At 35.6% G+C, this 20,936-nt stretch overlaps 1 protein-coding gene across 1 annotated transcript in view; it reads right to left on the minus strand.

Annotated features, from left to right (window-relative positions):
• CHN1 (chimerin 1) overlaps nucleotides 1-20,936 on the minus strand; it is a 163,717-nt gene that overhangs the window by 60,409 nt on the left and 82,372 nt on the right. The window contains exon 6 of the mRNA XM_054562313.1: nucleotides 12,400-12,688. Within this exon, the coding sequence (XP_054418288.1) occupies nucleotides 12,400-12,688 (289 nt within the window). The remainder of the gene's footprint in view (nucleotides 1-12,399; nucleotides 12,689-20,936) is intronic.

Here is a 20,936-nt window from a genome sequence, read left to right on the forward strand (position 1 = left end):
TTTATATAATTTACACTATCACATAATTATAAATCCTTTCTAATTTTGTTACTGTGAAAGGAACAAAACTATTTAAATTTGTATATTTCTGTGACTTAAAGGTAAAAAAGGGAAGGTGGCACTTGACACAAGTAGGCATTAGAGAACTAAGCTACAGTGTCAGGAAAAATACTTTGTTTTTTCTTTAATATTAAAAACTCAATAGTTATTAAGTTTTCTAATTCTGTGAATTGGAATCTTTTATTCTTTTGCACTTAAAAGTTTATTTTAAAAACTGGACATAAGAGGGGCAGTCCTGGAGTGACAGGCCTGATCTGAACCATGCTTCAATTTCTTTTGGATAAGATCCAGGATGTTTTAACTTCTCCCTTTGGAGTAATCCAATTACCCAAACAGTGATCCACTTAGTCTGAATACTAACACAGTCTAATGTTTTTATGATGATACCAAGGGGCATTTGGTAATAGGGTCTGGCTTTCCTCTGATTTCATTTTTTAAAAATAAAAGATGCACTATTAAAACACACCCCAAGAATCTCTTCATAACTCTCCATATATCTATCACTCCTGAAGATACCCGTGTTACTCTAATACCCACCTTCAAAAGTATGCTATAATGATTAAATTAGGTATCTGGTAAAGTATCTACTACATTTTCTGACATATGGAGGTTTAATAATTATTAGTTATTTCTGTTATTATTCTTAGTTTTACAACCCTTAGTGATGTATGTTGGGAAGCTAGAAGAGACCTTCAATTTCCCGAGGCCAAAGAAAATTACAGGACTGGCTCAAAGACACAATCCTAGTTAGAAAAAGAACTGAGCCTATACTTAAATCAGCATGTTTTCAGCCTGTTCTACTTCTTAGAATAGTAAGTTCTCAGAAGTACAGAATCTTATGTCTGAAAACCTCTTAAGGGTTAACAAAGAGAACTTATGGGTAGCGAATTGTGACACCTAGAAGGGACCTAAATGTCATCTAAGGAAGCTGAGTCCTTCATTTTACAACTGAGGTCCAGGGAAGTTAATGACATGCTTAAAGTGATATCATTAAGTAATAATACAGGGATCCAGACCTGTTCCAAGAAGATGCCCAGTAAAAGAAATTCGTTGTTTTGGGTGTGTGAGAGAATAGTTGGAAAAACAGAAGACAATGTGGTAATAAAGTCCCCTTTGAAGTGCTTGTATTTGAGTAGGAAAGATGGATCTTTGTGGAAGACACATCTCAAAAGAAAAAAAAAGGAATTAAGAGAGAAAAGGAACAGCATAAAGAAAGCAGTTGAACCAGATGCTGTAGACTGCTCTAAAGCTATGACAGAACACTAGCATACAGGACTACAGAGATTTTTTTTGAGTCTTAACACAGATCAAATGTTAAAGATCCATTGCTATTTAAGTATTCTGTCATGGAGGAAAAAATTAGCTTAAAAGTTTAGAATATTTTTATGTGAAACTAAAAGTTTAAATAGTAAAAGCACTTGTTTATAATCTAATATCACTATGAATTTAAACACATATATGTATATGCAATAAAACAAAATCAACCCCTTCACAGTTACTAGGAACACTGCTATCAAATAAAAGCATTTGTCACACATAGGAAACATAGTCAATAATATTATAATTACTATATATGGTGCCAGGTGGATACTGGAAATATCAGGGGGAACACTTTGTAAAATACATGACAATCTAACTACTATGCTGTATACCTGAAATACAAAATAATATTGAATGCTAACTGTAATTGAAAAATAAAATTAAAAGAAGCATCTGTCATATTTATTAATTAGGCGAAGGCATTGGGGGTGTGGACTTCTACAAAGGACAAAGGGAACTCACTATTCACACTGAAATAAGTGGTAATTAGAATGTTATGTCCAAATGATACCGAATAGATCTGTTTTAAATAATTGTTTCAACTGAGTGCCACTGTGCATGCTGCAAATGGAAATTATGGCAATTCTTTCCCTTCAAAAATGCTTCATTAATACAGAACTGAGTAACTCTAAAGGGTACACAAGGTTGGCTATGATTACATATGAAGCTAATGCACAACTCTATATATTCATTCGACAAATTCAGAAATGTTTCATGTAAAAGTTTTATAGGTTTAAAAGATATAGAATATTCCAAGAAAAACAAATTGTATAAGCTTTTAATTTATCCTTGAAGTGAATCAATTTATAAACTTAAAGTTTTGGTTACACTTATTCCTAAAGAAATACTGATTTTTACAGCATTAACTATTCTGGAAACAAATCTTTTACTTGAAGAGAAATAGCAATTTTGCGAGAATAAATAAAACTCTGAATTTAGAAAATCTACTAAAATTAATCAAGTAATCTTAATCTGAACTAAGCAAAGGATTTTTTTAAAAAACTACTAAAGGAAGATTTATAACAGTGACATAAACAGCATGCAGGAGAAAACAGCACTGACTACCAATCATTTAAGAACAAGATTTCCTGACAAAAAGAGCTTCTCTATCTATATACTTGTTTTTTCATCATTTAAAATAATAAGGATAATTTTTAGGTTTCTTTATACATATTGGGTGTACAAGACAGAAAATTAGCTTCATAACAAGATCCACGGTTGTCTTGCTCGGTACTAGACACAGTATCCCACATCAGGTACTCAATAAATATTTACAGAATAAATAATTTGGCTAAATAATTGTTGTTTAAAAACATAATGGGATATTATATAGATATTTAAACTAATAGAGCAGAAATACATTTATTCACATGGACAGATTTTTTATAACCTAATAGTAAAGCAAGTTACAAAGTAGTATTCTCAAATATGTATTATCTAGTATTATATAGAAGTGTTCTCTCTCATACTCTCTCTCTCACACACACACGGAAAGATAAATGAGAGAATATTATTAGTTATGTTATCCATCAATAGTGGGATTTATGTGATTTTTATATTTTTATTCTTTTTGAAAGCAATGAATATGAATTACTTGTATAATAAAACTATGAAAGTTTAAAATAATCTATGCATAGGAAGACTAGAAGGAAATCCATCAAGAAGTTAACAAAGTTGTTTTTGGATGGTGGGGCTGTGACTAATCCCCTCCTTTCTTTTAGTTTGTATTTTTCAAATTATATAAAGAACACATTTCTTTAAGACTAGGAAAAAAAACTATCTTAAACTCATTAATTAGACATATCAACATGATTCATTTTTTAATTGTAAGGACAGTTTTAGGTAATATGGCTGGACTCATTCACAAATATAGGTGATATTCACCTACAGATTTTGGCATAACCGTGGGGATCTAGTTAGTGTAGCTAAAGCATTTCTACAATTCTCTACCACTTTCGCAGTCCGGTACTCTTTCCTCTCTTCACCTCTACCAGCAGTCATCCCAGCCTTGAGAAACACTAGGCCCCCAGAATCTGGCCAATAAAATATGCAGAGCTCCAAAAGAGGGGCATATGAAGAGGAGTTTGAGCCTGAGGCCTGCCTGCTTAGAGAGCAGTTCCAGATCACTGGAGGGCCTACTCTAGTCAAGGTGCATTGAAGTAAATTATTAAAATTAATATGCAAATGAGTTGATTTATTTTAAGAAATTAGGAGGAAGTCAAGGTTCTGCCTACATTAACATTCCCCTCATTTACTCACATTCTGGTAAGTTTTACAGGGAGAAAGAGCAACAGTTACAACCATTTCTCCAGGAATTTTATACAACCCGTGGTCCACCCATGGGAACTTGTTACACAGATAATGTCATTGTTCATCTGGAACTGGGGAAAGGAGAACTCTCGTCTATAGGACCTGGGTGGCCTACATCTGCACACTTCCACAAGATGGAAATCTAAATGCTTTAATGAGCTCGATTAAACTAAAGTCGATAGAACTAAAAAAAAAACCAAACTCAACAAACTTCAGTAGTGTTCCACAGGGAATTCTAGAATCATACCACTGCCACAAAGAATGCCTTTTCCCATGTGAACAGGCTGTGAGTGGGGGAAGCAGAAATGGTAGTTTTTCTCATTGTGACATCCGGTACCATGAGGTACAGTTCTCAGAGCAGGGGGTGCTCTAATTTCCCATCAACTGTGACCATGACTAACACCGGTTGTGGGACCTATTCCAGGCTAGAGAGGATTGACAAGGAGAGAGCCAGTGACTAAAGGAAAGCTGGCCACTTTCTAGCTTGCTGAGTGCTTCTGGTTCAGGTCCAAGATCCCAGCATAGCAGAGAAGCTGCTCCCCTCCCAGTACTTAAGAATCCTCTCTCATTGTGCACCCACATTTACGGAGGTCATTATAGCAGATTAAATAGCGAACAGGCCATAATGATAGGATAGAAATCTTCAACAAATCAGGACACCCTGAGATCACTACAACACTAACAATTGTTTTGTTATTCCTATTTCCCCCAAAAAATATGACCTGAGAAATTTTATATCTAAAATCACATACGGAAAGTAGGTTATTTCAAGATAATAAGATGTTTTTATAATACATAAAAAGAGAAAAAAGTAAGGTGTGTTGTAAATGTGGGAAACTAAAACATTAAAGAGGGTGTCGCCTGTCACATCAGCACTTAAAAATTTTTGTCCTGATAGAAATTTAATCAGGTTGCCCTTAGATGAGTGGTGGCAGTGGGATTTTCTACAAAAGGCTACGAAGGAATGTTCTGGAGTAATGAAACATTCTACATTTTGATTGTAGTGGTAGTTACACAGTTGTATACATTTGTCAAAGTTCATCAATCTGTACACGTAACTGTGCATTTTACTATATGTAAATTACACCTCAATATAGTTGACATTAAATATTCTTAGAAAACGAGCCTAAAAAGAGATATGGGCTAATCTGTAGTTTTCCTATTACACTGACAACTTTCTCAAGGGATAGGGGACTACAGTGTTTTCTCTACTGTGCACTTGAGCAGCAGTCCATAGTAATTCTAAAGTTATTAAGCAAACTATACCCAGAACAGGGATCCCTTCCTATTGAATGGGCAAAAGAAAGAGAGGCATATATCTCTTAAGACTGTGCTAAACAATCTGCAGCTTTTATATAAAAGCTTGTGCTTTTGGAATAGGGTGATCTTTTATCAAAATAGGGTGATCAAACATTGTTAGTAATTTACAGGCTGCAGTTACTTAGACATTTTCAAGAAAAATGTTTTGTGAGATATAAAACTGAATAATGTAAATTAGGTCATTAGCAAACCTGTAGCATTTAGTGAATTTTCCCTGAATGGTGAGAAAATAGAAAATAATAAGGCTGATTCATTCATGTTACTGAACAAAACCACACTGAAAATCATGGAGCAGCACGCTAAAAGGAGACATACAAACAAGGGCACAACTGACAGCGGTTGCAGGTTTCTGTAATTTCTTATTGAAAAAATCTAATCATTGCTCAAGAGTGAATTTTTGACCAGTTGTTGTTAACTTGAAAAGGACCCAAGAATTGTTAAGGACTAACTTATGAGGATATATAAAAACAATTACGTTCTCATAACTTGAGTAAGAAAATGCTCAGAGCACGGCTATGACTAACCAGTCTCTGAGAGGTCCAAATATTGGGGAGAAGGAAAAATGATTCCAAGTATGACGGGGAAAGAAAAGGGAGCAAAGCAAAGATAAAAAGTACAGATCTAAATCATTAAGCATGAGATCGAATGAAAGGATTTACTGCAGCTGCTTCTTTTAAAATTGCCTACAAATGTAGTTTATGAGCAACACAGAAAGGCCAGACTGTCTGACAGTCTTGAACTTCTTTGGACCCCCAAATGCTATCACGCTCCTAAAGCCGCCAGAGTTGATTTCTATTTCACAAAGTTATATCGATTGAGATCTTGCCTCCAATAATTATTTATTTCCCCACCTAAATGCTAAAACTCAGAAATAGAAATTGTGAAGGAATTTCTAATAGCTTCCTTTTCCAACCTTCAAGCCAGTAATTTAAGAGTTATTTTATTTGTTTAATTGGCCCACAAAGAGAAATCTTCCAAAATTGCAGTGTTCCTGGAAAAAATACAATTTGGTCTTCCACTGGCCTGGTTCCTTAGAGCTGAGAAACTAATGTTTGTCTTCTCTCTTCCTATTTCCATCTGGTTTTCCCTAATGGCTTTCGATTACTAATCCTTTCTGTGGGTGATAAGATTCACATACATCATTTCCTGGGCCCCATTAGAGTTTTCTTGAAACATTACAAGCATGAGAGTCTCTGGTGGGGCCCAGATTGTCCTAACATACAACTGACAGCCTGGAGTTGGGGAAGATTCCACTCCAACATCTTGGCTTCTTTGCACTTATTTCTAAAGAGGTGCATCTAGCCACCACCCTGACAAGCTATTTTATGGTCACACAGGCAGATTTTTTTGTACCTCACATGCTATATCTGGGGGATGAGGAATGGTCCTCTCTAACTCTCAGGGACAATCTAAGGTGTCTGAGTTCTTCAAGGGAAAAAAGTACAGAGTATCATATCAGGCTGAATTGCTAGATTTTTTTCCTCAGTCCCAGGATTGATTTATATTAGGGCCTTGGATTTGGCTGAATTCATAAAATATACTTATTTATTTGTTCGTTCACTTAGACACCAACTGTTGATATAAAACTCAGAAGTAAACACAACACCGAGGGAGGAAAGCCTTGACCCTGGGGTGGGGTACCAGAAGGCCATGTTAATTTCTGAATTATGGTTCTGAAAAACTAGTGTTCTTACCCAACACAAGTGTCTTCTGTGATCTGCTGGGCTCTTACTGCAATAAACTCAAATCAGAGTAAGTCCAACTTAATATTTATTGAACTCCTATAATACTAGATGATATAGGTAGCTTGTCTTTTGCTATCCAAGATGTCTAAGTATTAATGAAATAAAGTAGAAACAATGAAAACTTTAAAATGTATATTCTTTGAGGTACAACTTATAACTTGTATGTACTTTGTCCCTTCCAAGCCTAGCCTATTTCCTTACAAATAGGAGACATGCTATAAATGCTGAATTAGATGCAGTTAATTTTGACAGGAGATGACTTAGTTCACAGGGACTAAAGAAAAAATTGGGATGATATTTCTGCTGTGCTCCTAACTTGATTATATAGACAACTCATGAAAGACTATTCAGAAAATAAAGTGTGATGATATAAACGCAAAGGAAGGAGAGGGTTTATCCAGCTGGAGTTTAAGAGAACAGGTAGGTGTAGAAGTTAGGAGAAATTTGAGACCCTAAGGGCCCAACATGGAGTGTGGATTCATCAAAAGTTCCCTGACAGGCAGAGGAGGGGGCTTTACTTGCCTTATTTTCAGGGAGATAGAATTAAAATATTGGTCAATACTAAAATGCAAATACCATAGAAAAATAACATATTTGAGCCTTAAAAGTCACTGGCACGTTATCTGGCAGACACATGCTTCCTGATTGGACACAATTAGAGGTTTCACAGTATTGTTTAAAAAGAAGCTACTTTATTGATGAAGCAATTAGTAGCCTTTTGGTGTTATCTTATGAATTTAGAGGGCAGTTCAAGCATTGAAAAGATGGGTTTTGAAGAAAAACCAGAACATGCTGTTTCTAACTAAGGCTCGGGGAACAGTACTCAGTACAACAGTACCCCGAAATGGGCATCAGGTTGGTGATCGCTCTGATCCCGGAGTGCAGTAAGGTGTCCTGTAACAGTGCATTTACAAGGAAGACCACATTGCAAAATCTCATTAATACTTTTAACCACTAGTGCAATTGGCATCCACAGTCCTCATCTTAAAGATTAGGGCAAATTTGAGCTGCCAGGAGTTTAAAAGCTTACTCAAGAACACACCCCTCAGTAATACTTACGACTGACCACGAAGTATTTTTTTTAACTCTACTTGATTTCTTAAGGAGGATGTTTATAGAGGAGGACAAATTTACTCTTTGAAGTTCTGTGTGGAAGGTGTAGTCTTCTTCATAAATTATTGCATTGGCTTTTTAATGCAAATAAGTGACACTGGGCATATTTATTTGGCAGTTCTCTAAGAGTCCCTTCACTCTGACTAACTAATCCTAACCTTGAACAAGCCACAGTAGAAACTTGAGCTTGTAAATTTGACTAGGGGACAGAGAAGTGGATGTTGATAAGGCTGGTCTACTAAAGGGAAGAAGAGAAGAGCCGAGTATGGGAGGAAATGTGGAAGGAGAAGAAAAGATAAGCTCCAAAGACTGAGAAAGCTCAAAATTAAGAAATCAAACACAGTTTTCTGCAGACTCCTTTATGCCCCCCACTTCCCTGTTATTGTTACTTTTATAATGACTAAGTTCAGATGTGTATTTCTTGTTGATTTCCACATGAAATTATATATATAGATACAGATAATGTGCTATTTTTTAAGCAAAGTAAAAACATTGAAGATCTGCTTTGTGGGAGAGAAAGACAATCAGCAGACCTAACAGGGGACAGAGATGTCCCCTCATGTCATTGATGGAGGTACCAAAAGAATTTCAGAGGCCATGGCAGTTTTTGGCAGGGCCCCAGTTACATTTCAACTTCAAATTTCACCAAGATTTTCAACACCTATGTAATCTGGTGATTCCCCAAAGATGTCTTTAAAAAATGGAATTTAAATATAAAAGAAGTTCCTTAAGAATAAATTAATATGATGATTACTGCATTCATTCAAACTTCCAGGGAAAGAAAAAATATATATACACACATACAGGTTATTTAGCTTGGTGAATTTCCATAAAACCAACAAAGTGGTTTTCTATACCCTTGCTATGACAGGTCATCCTTATAGGGAAGGCAGGGTTTGGAGCGGAGACAACTAAATATTGAAGTAAAGAGGTTCTGGCTAGATTCAGAGATCTGACTCACAGAGTAATTTCTGAAATGAAAATTATATATTTTACTTGACAGTTTATATTATTAACAGTTATACAAGACATTTCTAAAGCATCGTTTTGGGGGATTTAAATTTACATTGCTTATAATTGTAATATTATCATAAAACTATCACATTCAGTCACTGGTCCAGTATTTGTTGAAGCAAATATATTATATTCACTACTTGGAAGAAGAAACTATTTAAATACAGTTCCAAGATAAATTTTAAAAAATTAACTAATATCAATCATCTGCAAAAATTCTTGCAATAAAAAAAAGGAACTAATAAAAGTTGGGCTCTTGGCCAGACTGGGCTGCTACAGTTAAGCTATTTTAGAAGAGAAAGAAATCAGGCTTTTCAACATGTTACAACTTTATGATTAAATGTCTTTCAACATATTTAAAAAAATTTTTTAATGCTTCTAATTGGTATCTCAGGCTGAGGAAGCAACTTAAATTGTTGATGAGAAAAATGACATAGGTATCGCTTAAAAAAGTCTTCCCCTCACAACAGACCACCAGATTTCTTAGGGACAACTACAAATCTTCACTTCCTGTGGCAAAAAAACCCAAAAAAACAAAAAACAAGAAACCAAAAGGAAAAACCTTTATGGTCATACAACCATCTTGCCAACCTGCCACAAAAGCCAAGATGCTCAACTTATACCTAAGGACTGACAAAGAAAAAAAAAATGAAATTCTTCCCTTAATTTTAGAACAAGGAAAGACTTTAAGAGACCTTTAAAACAAGAAGTCAAAATTTCCCAAAATGGGTTTCATGAAACATTATTTTTCTAAAATATTCTAAATAGTAGTAGGGTGATTCAGATAAGCTTTGGAGCACTCATAGAGGATAATAATGTACACTAGGTTATTAACAAAGCATTCTACAGAAATGAAGTATTTTGTTTTTAAAAAGACAATTTTATTGACTCTATTTGAGCACAGAACCCTTTTTTTCCAGTAAGTATTTATTAAAAATCCTGTAAAAATCAATGTTTTGTAGAAAATCCCATCTTACATATGAAGAAACTGAAGTCCAGAGAGGCTAGGAGAATATCCCACGGTCACAGAGTTAGTTAGTGGATAAGCTAAAGACAGATCTCTCCTTTCAAGAGCGCACTTCTGTGCTCTTTCTGGTACTGCGCTGTATCTCTCCGAGACCACTTGCACTCCCAGAGGATCACACACTAAAAGGGCCACACCTTGGAGATCATCTAGTCCAAAGCCCAAAGGTGGGAAAATACAACCTCATAAGTGAAGCAATGTTCCCAAAGCAACACACAAAATTGATTCCTGTAGATCTAGAACCCAGCTCTTAATTCCAGCACTAGGATCTCTTCCATCACAGCACACTAACTCCTGCAAAGCCAACACTTTCTGCCTCTGAGGAAAAGGAGTCACGGACAAGAGGAACTTTAGCTATTCAGGACCCAGTAAATATTTATTAAACTGTACTTGTGTCAGCAGGTATTTTAAATCAATTAAATATGATTGTCTTTACTTACAAATGTCATCCACTGTGACAGGGAATCAATGTGTCAAGCTGTTGAACAGGCCATCATCCCTGTCCTGTTGGATGACACCTGTAAATAAAATAAATCTATTTTTGAGTAAGTAGATTTTAAGCTGACTAGATTTAAGATGCATGCAGTTTAAAGCAAAGAGTAATTTTTAAAATGGTTCTTAATTATGCACTGCTGGAGAGAGAGATTTTCCAGTGACAACTATTTTCACCCTATGTAGCTATCACTGGCCATCAGCACAAGAGAATCCAGGTAATGCTGACATGTAATGTTGCCAGAACACATAGGGAATCCCGGATACCAGAGCTAAAAGGTTCCTCGAAGCATTATCTACCTCAGGCTCTTGGCTCTTGTGAATATTATTTTCACTTTGTAGAAGGGATCAACAAAGTCTCAGGAAGTTAAATGACTAGCCCAATGTTATAAAGCAAAGTGTCCTTAGCTTAAGTTCCTTGGTAATGAAAAATATACAGAGAACACATTCACAAAGGTTATCACTAGGCTGTCAACTTTGAAAGGGTCACATGTACACATTTTTAAGTATTTCACAAATGTTGCCTTAGAATATTCAAACACAGCTGCATAAAATGTAGTGTCAGTATTAGATATTTAAATAAATGCATTATTAAAAAATGTCATGAATGGAAAAAAAACGAAGTTAAAAAACGGGAACTAGAGAGTGAAAAGAACATTAAACACAGCATGCACTTAAGATTCTAAATTCTGGTTACTTCCAAAAAAGATTTGTGGTTACTAAAAAAATATGACCATATGAAAAACCATTTTCTACAAACTTTCTGTAGTGTATAATTTAAGATGTTGGGTTCTCTGTAGCCACAAAATGCTGCTCTAAGTAAGACCTGCCAGAAACTAAAATTTGGACGGAAAAATGAACATTTTATATTTCCATTCTGTACCTACGTACTCTAAGATCACTGGAGGTATTTTAGGATGCTGCTTTAAGGTAATGTGGCTGTTATAATAATATCGTCTCCAAACTCATATTGAGTGCTTACTACATGCCTAGCGTTGTTTCATTATTTTATACATACTATCTCATTCGATCAATCCTTACATGATAATTATCACAATTTTACACATAAAAACATCAAAACACAGAAGAATTAAGTAACTTACTGAGGTTCACTCAACTGGCAAACGGAAAAATTTGTACACAAGTCTATTTGGTGACAGAATCTAAACTCAAACCACTACAAATACTACATTTCTTTAATATAGCAACTGAAGATTCTCAAAATATAATAAGTTAACATGATTCCAATAAAAGTACATAAAATTCCTCCAACTAAATCCCACTTATTATAAAACATCAAGAAATTCACTCATTTTCTTGGAGTGAAAGGGAGACTAGAGACAATTTTCAAAGTAAAATAATCAAGGAATAAAAATTTCTAATGCTAACCTTAAATATATTATAATTAAAAAAAGACAAATGAAAACAAATTCTTTTATAATTAAATAAAAGTAAATCTTCCTCATTCAGAGTCCATAAATAGATAAATCCTCCTATTATTAAACACTAATTCTCAAATAGTGTAAGACTTATTCATAAACTGAATTTAATCATTTATATTTTAAATATATAGATATATCCAGTTTTATAAATAACAGAACCATTCTATGGGGAATTATCTTTAAGATAAACAAAAAATAATTTTGATAGATAATGCAACTCCTCAATCTCTTATGTATTCTAGCTATCTTTTCTTGACCATAAGTTATGCTTCTGAACAAGACCCCTGAACATTTTTACTAGGGCATTTTTCCAACATATTTTTAAAATTGTGAAACTGATAAAACAGAAAATAATCAGGAGTATAAAAATACACCTGACATATTTTAACTAAATAAGAATTAGATATATGAAAAGCTTAAGACCAGTAAAACTAGACATTAGGGAACAAACATAACCTTTTCAAAGCACTGTGGAGAGGTCAATCTCTTCTGGCAATAATGACTTTCTTGTAAGGACCCCAAAGAGAAGAAGATAAAGTGTGGTTTCATGGTAGCTTACCCTTTTTTCTGACACCCCATCCTGGCCTGTAGAATCTTTATCATCATGTGTCTCTTTCAGGACTGGCATATGTTTTTGGTATGCTGGCTCTCTGTTTAAGGTTGTGTATCCTATGTGCTCATATATTGGGTTTATCGTCATCTTGGCAATGTATTCTGCTGCCTTGGTTTCAATATAGAGAGTAATCAATCCATCAGTCACCAGATCGTGGATGGACTCAAAGCGCTTCTCCCCAACAAAGTGCTTTCCATCGTAGTAGAGCCTGAAGTTTCTGGTTTGACTTCCAAATCTGCCTCAATGAAATGGGAAAGATGTTTTTAAGAAAAGTAACCAAGTGAATTCTTTCTGAAAAAAAAAAAAAGCCACTGGTTTGTGTCTTCTTTGTCTGTTAAATAAACTGTGGCTAATCTGAAATATAGAAAATTAACCTTTTGAACACCAAGAGTGAACTTGCAACAACTAGGGATAGCTGGCCAAAATCATTCTACCCTAAAAGGAAAAATTTGTTCTTATGTATCTTTTTAAGCCACTTCATTATGCCTTTAGGAAAAAAAGGGGAAAATAAACCTCATATCCTGTTAGAACACATTCTATATTCAATTGGTCAACTTCACTGTATATGAAATTTCTATAGTAACATGTTCTCTTCAAGTTGATCAATAAAAATATTCAATGTACTTCAGACACCAGCATTAATGCTGTTTAATGGGAAAGCTCCATGAAGAGCTCACCTGAGCGTGATGCCAGCGTCCAGTTAAGGCAGAACTGATTCCAGAACCTACGTCAGACAGTAGGGCAGGATGGGAACAGAGACATACATTTGCTCTTTCTAGCCAAAGGTTGGTGACTCGCTCTTCCCTTTTACAGTCATTTTTCTGTGTCTGCTTACTGAGTCTGATCAAGAAATATTTGTAGTACACATGGCATATATGTCATAAACTATTGGATTCTAAAAATTTTGTTCTCACTTTTGAGTTATGTTTGATAACTGGAGAGGAATTGTTAAGTATTATGATCATTTCAGTATTTTGCTTCCTGTAGCAAACTTCAAAAATGAATCTGAGCTGGCAAGATAAAGGCAAGAACATGCACTGACTTTAATAGAAGCTGACACCAATAGGTACCAATGACTAGCATCATGGTCTCCCAAAGGTAGCCCAGAGTATACATAATTAAAAACTAAACAAATCATAAAAAAGACATTTAATTTAATTGTTAAAAATACTAGAATTGTGGTCTCCCAAAGGTAGTCCTCAGTATACATAATTAAAAACTAAACAAATCGTTAAAAATACATTTAATTTCATTGTTAAAAATACTAGCATTGTAGTCTCCCAAAGGTAGTCCTGAGTATACATAATTAAAAACTAAACAAATAATTAAAAATACATTTAATTTCATTGTTAAAAATACACAGAACAAGGTGAACTAAAATACTAAAATACCATGTTTAATACTGAAATAAATTTAAATAGAACTACAAACTTATGCAAAATATTATTGCGCTATAGGTTTTATTCTAGGACAGGAGTTAGAAACTTAAGATTTTACTTTTAATGTGTCCTTTAAAAAGTTAACAAAATTTTTTTTACAATGTCCTAAGGTATCTGTTTCTATAGTTCAAATTAGACTTTAATAATTATTTAATCTAAAACCTAATGTTCTATCCATGTTGTCCATTTCTCAAAAATACAATTTATTCACTTTTTGGTTCTTTAGAGGCAATTAAATTTGATTCACACTCAAGTGAATGATTCATATAATTCCACTTTCCCGTTGTCCATTTTCCTCTAATGTTAAAGATGTATTTCTCTCAAGTAAATTTCATAAAAATGTAAGTCTAAGAAATTAGAAGGTAAAATTTCTACACCAAAATGGAATAAAGAATTTTTTTTCAGTTTAGTATACTGCTTTGTTATTTCCTCTTTGCCAATCATTATCTGTTAATGAGGAATCAATATGGAAAGCCACTTCATAGTTTTTATAAATTCTTACAACAATAAACTCTCATAAGATTGTTTAACATTAAGTCCCTTCATATTTCAGTTACATTCAGAGGCATTTCAATGAGAGATTAGACCATTTTACTCCTGTAGTGACTTAGGATTTTACAATGGGCATTTCCACTTAAAATAAAGGCTCTCCAATCGACTGTGGCAGGCATTTGTTGCTCAATGGTCTTCTGAAGTCTGAGAGGTAGGGGAGCACAGGGCAGAAGGGGACATGGCTCTCAACTGGCCTCACCCGGGCTGAAATGGCTGGACTGAAAGAGTAGAAGCCTGGGTTAGACTCCCTGGTACCTGACAATGTGGCTATTTTTAAACCATCCAAGGCAAGGATTTTCTGTCTACCTCTAGATTATTGGGTGAAAAAGACTAAGAAGTTTGTCCTTTTCTCTTCTGCACAGTGACTTGACGGACCCTATGCATGATTCCCAACTCTTCCTCATGCTACAGCTCTATACTTTCAGACCAGTTAAACTTCCAGTGTTAAGGGAGCTGATCAGATAACTAAAATAACTTACAATATAGGTTGATTAAGACAACCTCAAAGGACAAAAATATGAATTTACTTTTTGGAATTATGATTTTTTTCAAAAGAAAAACTATTACTTTTACTAAAGGAACTACATGCTTTCTTTGCCTGTATTGCCGTCTCTTTTACTTTGGAAGTTGCTTAAAGAATAGCACCACAGTGCAGACCGACAGAGACTTCTCCCCTTCTTTGATCTGAAAGGCGTGATAGAGAGTCTTAGAGCAGAGGTGGCGAATAGATGTGTCTATTTTATAAAAAAGCAGCCATATAAGGGAGATGCCAAATCTAAAGGCAAGGAAAGAATCCTTCCTTATAAAAGTTTACAACTCACAGATTGTCATTTATTCAACAAACATTTAATAAGACACTCAGGAACGATGTTAAATATTAGATAGGTCATAATAAAGTTCCTGTTTCCTCGGTAATCTCAAGAAATAGATAAACATAAAAACAAGTCAATACAAAAGTAAGATGACATACTGAATTTTAAAAAGTTCATCTTTGGAGTGATTTCTAAAAAGTGATTTAAAAATGTGTATAAATTTGTTCTTATATAAAGTTTTATTTCTATACAATGATTCATAAAACCCAGTGAATCTATCTTCCTTACACTGTGACAACCAAGAAACTCTCTGCTTAATACTATCTCAGTGTATACATACTTAACCTAAGATCTCAGAGCGCAGGTATTAACCTGACCTAAATACAAAAGCACCCCTGCAGTCTTGAAACAGGACTTGGCTGGGGGCAGGCTGGTCCTGAGTTTAACAGAAAACTGTAGGCTTTGGCATCAAATTAATTTAAAATCTTTGACCTGCCACCCACTTCTTAGCTGGGTGATTTTGGGAAAACCATTCTTCAGATTCTGCACCTTGAAAGCAGGAATAACATCACCCTACACCATATGGTTGTGAGGATTACATAAGAATATATAAGTCAAAGCTAAGTATACAGTGGGTTCAATGAATGGCAGTTACCTTTCTGTTTCTTAATTTAAGCCACTGCAAAGAGTGATAAATTGAGTTATCAAACAATAAAGTAAAACAGAAAAGATACTCAGTAAATATACATATCAGTAAATAACCAGTATAACACTGGTTGTACAGGGACATCTCTGAGTGAATTGATTTAATAGTCAAAAAAAGGCAAGGAAGAGCTCTTTGTGAAATTTTCTTTTGGTGTCCTTGAGTAAGTGCATACTGCTTAGTTAAACAGCGTGGGCTACAACAGAGCACAGAGGGGAGGGGAGAAGCACGGAGATCCTCTGACTGTGCCTTGGGAGTTAGGTTTCTGAATTAAAAGGAGAAAGGTCAGTAAATAGACTCATATGGAAAGCAGGACATGTTAAAAGGATCTCGTGATGACTGCTGAACTCTACAGACTGCAGACTACTGATTTGTAAAAACTGTTAAAGCTAAACAATTTCTCTCCACTTTTATAGGAAAATTTTCTTATATTTATTTTCGGCCCTTGCTTATATATATTTTTCTAATCCCCAGCCAAGGATATTTTAAAATATATTTTATTAATTATGCTATTACAGTTGACCCCATCTTTCCCCACTTGCCCCCCTCCAACCAGTATCCCCATTCCCTCTGGCAACCCTCCACCGTGGGTCATGCAAGGAAGTTCTTTGGCTTCTCCATTTCCTATACTGTTCTTAACATCCCCCGTCTATTCCATTCCTATCCATTTGTACTTCTTAATGAAGGCATTCTCCTCCTTCCTCCTCCCAACTGATAACCCTCCCGATGATCTTCCACAACTTTCTTTCTGTTCTGCTTATTTGCTTAGTTTGTTTTTTAGACACAATTGTTGAGAGTTGTGAATTTATTGCCACTTTAATGTTCACAGTTTTGATCTTTTTTTAAAATAAGTCCCTTTAACATTTCATGTAATAATGGCTTGGTGATGGTGAACTCCTTTAACTTTACCTTGTCTGGGAAGCATTTTATCTGCCCTTCAATTCTAAATGATAGCTTTGCTGGGTAGCATAATCTATGTTGTAGGTCCCTGCTTTACATCACTTTGATTATCTCTTGCCAGTTCTTTGTAGTTTGCAAAGTTTCTTTCGAGAAATCAGCCGACAGTCTTAGGGGAACTCCTTTGTAGGTAACTGCTTTTTTCTTGCTGCTTTTAAGATTCTGTCTTTAATCTTTGGCATTTTAATTATTATGTGTCTTGGTGCGGTCCTCTTTGTGTCCATCTTGTTGTTTACTCTGTGCTTCCTGGACTTGTATGTCTATTTCCTTCAACAAATTAGGGAAGGTTTCTTTCATTATTTTTTCAAGTAAGTTTTCAATGTCTTGCTTTTTCCCTTCTCCTTCCAACACCCCTCATGATTTGAATGTTGGTACATTTGCAGTTGATCCAGAGGCTCCTTAGCCTATCCTTGATTTTTTTGGACTTTTTTCTTTTTGCTGTCCTGATCGAATGTTTTTTCTTCTTCATGTTCCAAATCATTAATTTGATTCTTGGCTTCATCCACTTCACTGTTGGTTCCTTGTAAATTTTCCTTATTTCACCAGGGTGGGGCAACCCATGTGAACAAAATTGATGGGGTCTCAGATATGGTGCACTGATCTGTGGCTCTGTTTGGGGGAGGGTTCTGAAAAGGGACAGTGGCTGCTACCTGGTCTGTGGAGTTTTCTCTAGGAGAAACCTGCCCCCTGGCACTCACCCTGATGCCAGAGACTTCAGCTCCTCCCCATATGCCACTGGTGCCCTTCCAACTGCCGCCCTGGTGCTGGAGCCCTGAGGGAGTGAGTCTGAGTAAATTCTAAGTATATTGCAGGCCCTTCATTGGAGATGCTTGAGAATCCTGCAGTTCCTTCCATTTCCCCAACCCCCACTGATTTTTACAGCCAGAAGTTATGGGGACTTATCTTTCTGGCACTGGAACCCTGGGCTGGGTGGTCTGGTGTGACACTGGGTTGCCTTACTTCCAAGGTATCCCTCCTGATTTTTATCCACCACATGTAGGTGTGAAACCACCTGTTTTGCATCTCCTCCCCTCCTACCCATATGAATGAATGAGACTTCTTTAATTTCTTGGTTGTTGGACTTCCATACAGCTCAATTTTCTGATGATTCTGGGTGACAGTTGTTTTGTAGTTTAGTCGTAATTTTTGCTGTGGTTATGCAAACAGGTGAGCCATATTTACTTAAGCTTCCATCCTGACTGGAAGTCCCCCAAAGAACTTTTTTTTCATTGCTTTGAGAGAGGAAGAGAGGGAGGGAGAGAAACATCGATGCAAGAGAGAAGCATCAATTGGTTGCCTCCTGTACATGCCTGGACTGTGGATTGTACATGCCCAGACCACGAATAAGAATAAAGGATCAAACCCACAACCTAGGTATGTGCCCTGATGAGGAATCAAACCCACAAACTTTTGGTCACAGGACAACACTCAAACCTACTGAGTCACATCAGCAAGGGCTGCCCTTGCTTTTAAATAGCTGTTTATTCTTTGGTGAAAATGTTTGAAACTGTACAGGCCCAACTCTCACCCAGATAGAGTTCAACAAGATGAGTTATCTCCAAATGGTACTATAGTTCGCGCGCGCACACACACACACAGGGATAATCTGCTGTGAACTGCTACTGTTATACATAATTATCATTTTTTAGTAAGAATGTCTTTTTCTCCAGGGTTCCAGGTTTTGGTTTTCATGCTTTAAAGAAATGTTTAATGCTGTGCCCAGTTGCATTCAGATAAATTTCAAAATACATACTTCTAACATTTAATTTTAATTAGCGAAGAAAAACCTTAACATCCTTTCTATTTTTTAGCTAGTAAAATCATACTCATAAAAAATTTATTCCAGAGGTACAAAGTGATGAAAATACGTAAAAAAATAGCTTTTGGGATTATACTTTACTTTTTCTGAAACCAAGATTAGTTCTGATTTGGGCCAAAGTATTTGGAAGTATCTCTTCAAAGGAAAACTCCAAGCTGACAGATGCTTTCTGTTAACAAACAGAAAACAAAACATATACAACACACTTGTCTAAATTAACAATAAAATGTTAGAACTATCTCCAAAAACCAATATACAAGCTATTTATAATATATATTTGTATACTGTTTATCAGAGTCAAAGAAGCTAACCTAATGGTGAAATACAAATCTCTCATAAATTCATCCAAACATACCCTTAGAAGAAAGGTTAAAACTGAGACAAGACTGCAATGAGGTGTTCACTTAAACAGTAGAAAATGAATTTAGATGGATTAACTAAGAAAGGCTAAGGAAGAGAGAACAGAGAGATACATAATTTTTTTAATATTTTCTACATCTAAAACTATTATTAGGATACTTTTGTCTATATTGCTATATAATTTTAGATGGTAAAGTTGGCAAAAGTATTAAAACATGTGAACTCATGATAGCCTCTTATCAGGATAAATCACCTTCAGGGAAGAAGTAAACCAGTGCCTACCTAAACCTCCAAAAGTGGCCCCAGGAAGGTCTGGACTGACATAGGATTAGCTGAAGGTTTGTCTGCCACTCTCCCCAATCCCGGCCCCAGTGCTACCCCTTCCCCACTCTGGTGGAAGACAAGTTCTGCTTTCTACATAGGATAAAACAAAGAAAGCTAAATTGAGGGACACTGGAAAGAGTTGAAGGCTGAGGTACAATCCTGAAAACTGAAAGTTTTAAATGCTGAAGATGAGACCTCCATGTCTTTTCCCCACCGGGTTCTCAGAAGGCTTGTTTCTCTCCTGATAAGAGAGTGAAAGACTGGTCTCTGGGAAATCTGATCAGCCCAACTGAAAAGACTTAAGAATAGAGATATCACCCTACATTTGGCAGGCTTCTCTCAAGCTCTCAGAACTACCAGTCAGCTCTTTAGTGCCAAATGAAGTTCAATATGAGCCATTAGCCAAGGACCACCTGACGTCCAAGAAAAATCTCCCCCATGAAGGAAAAGGATAATCAAGGCAAACTAAAGGAAATAAACCATGCAAGGAAATGAAAAAAAATTTAACTATCACTAGGGTCACCAGAACAAAAGTAGAATGTTTTCTATTTCTATTCTTAAGGATTCAGCTGGAAACATTAGGATGCTGTAAAAGAGACATGCATATAGAATACATAGAAAAATAAGTAGAAAAAAGAAAATGTATCATAAATGAAAATCTTAAAATAAATGAAAAATAAAGTTAAGAAAATATTCGAGAAAAAAGACAAAAAGATGAAAAATAAGAGAGAAAAAATATGATAGAGAATCAATCCAGGAAGTCCAACATCTAAATAATAGGAGTTCCGGAAAGAGAGAACTGAGAAAATAGAAGGATGAAAAACCAAAGAGGTAATTCAAGAAAATTTCCCATAATTGAAGAACACTAGCTTACACAATAAACAAAAATATGCCCACACTAAGAGGGTAAATGTGAAGAAGTGCACAAACAGCAGTCCAGTAAATTAAAATTAAATCCCCAGAATGTCAACATTTAACAAGTCTGACAACACCAACCAGTGGCAAGAATACAGAATGTCTAATATAATCAACACCTGGCATGCTGTTTAACAGAAAGGTTTTCATATTATTTAGTAAAGTTGAATAAGTGCATACCCTATGACCCAACAATCCTGGGTAATATCCTAGACAGTAGGAGTGATTATGTGTATTAGGGGAGGGGGGGAGACACACAGACACACAGACAGACACACACACAGACACACACACACACAGACACACACACAGACACACACACACACACACACACACACACACACACACACACACACACACACACACACACACACACACACACACACACCCCCCAGCAATGTTCAAAATGCCTAAACCTAGGAATCACATAAATTCCCAGACACACACACACACACACACACACACCCCCGCCCCCGCAGCAATGTTCAAAATGCCTAAACCTAGGAACCACATAAATTACCAGTTAAAAAAAATTGTGGTATATATACTGTGTTAATTTTTTTTAGTCCTCACCCGAGGATATGTTTTTATTGATCTGAGAG

Source organism: Pteronotus mesoamericanus, unplaced genomic scaffold (genome assembly GCF_021234165.1).
Source record: "Pteronotus mesoamericanus isolate MK-2021 breed Mesoamerican mustached bat unplaced genomic scaffold, CSHL_Meso_final scaffold_651, whole genome shotgun sequence".
Classification (NCBI taxonomy): Eukaryota; Metazoa; Chordata; class Mammalia; order Chiroptera; family Mormoopidae; genus Pteronotus; species Pteronotus mesoamericanus.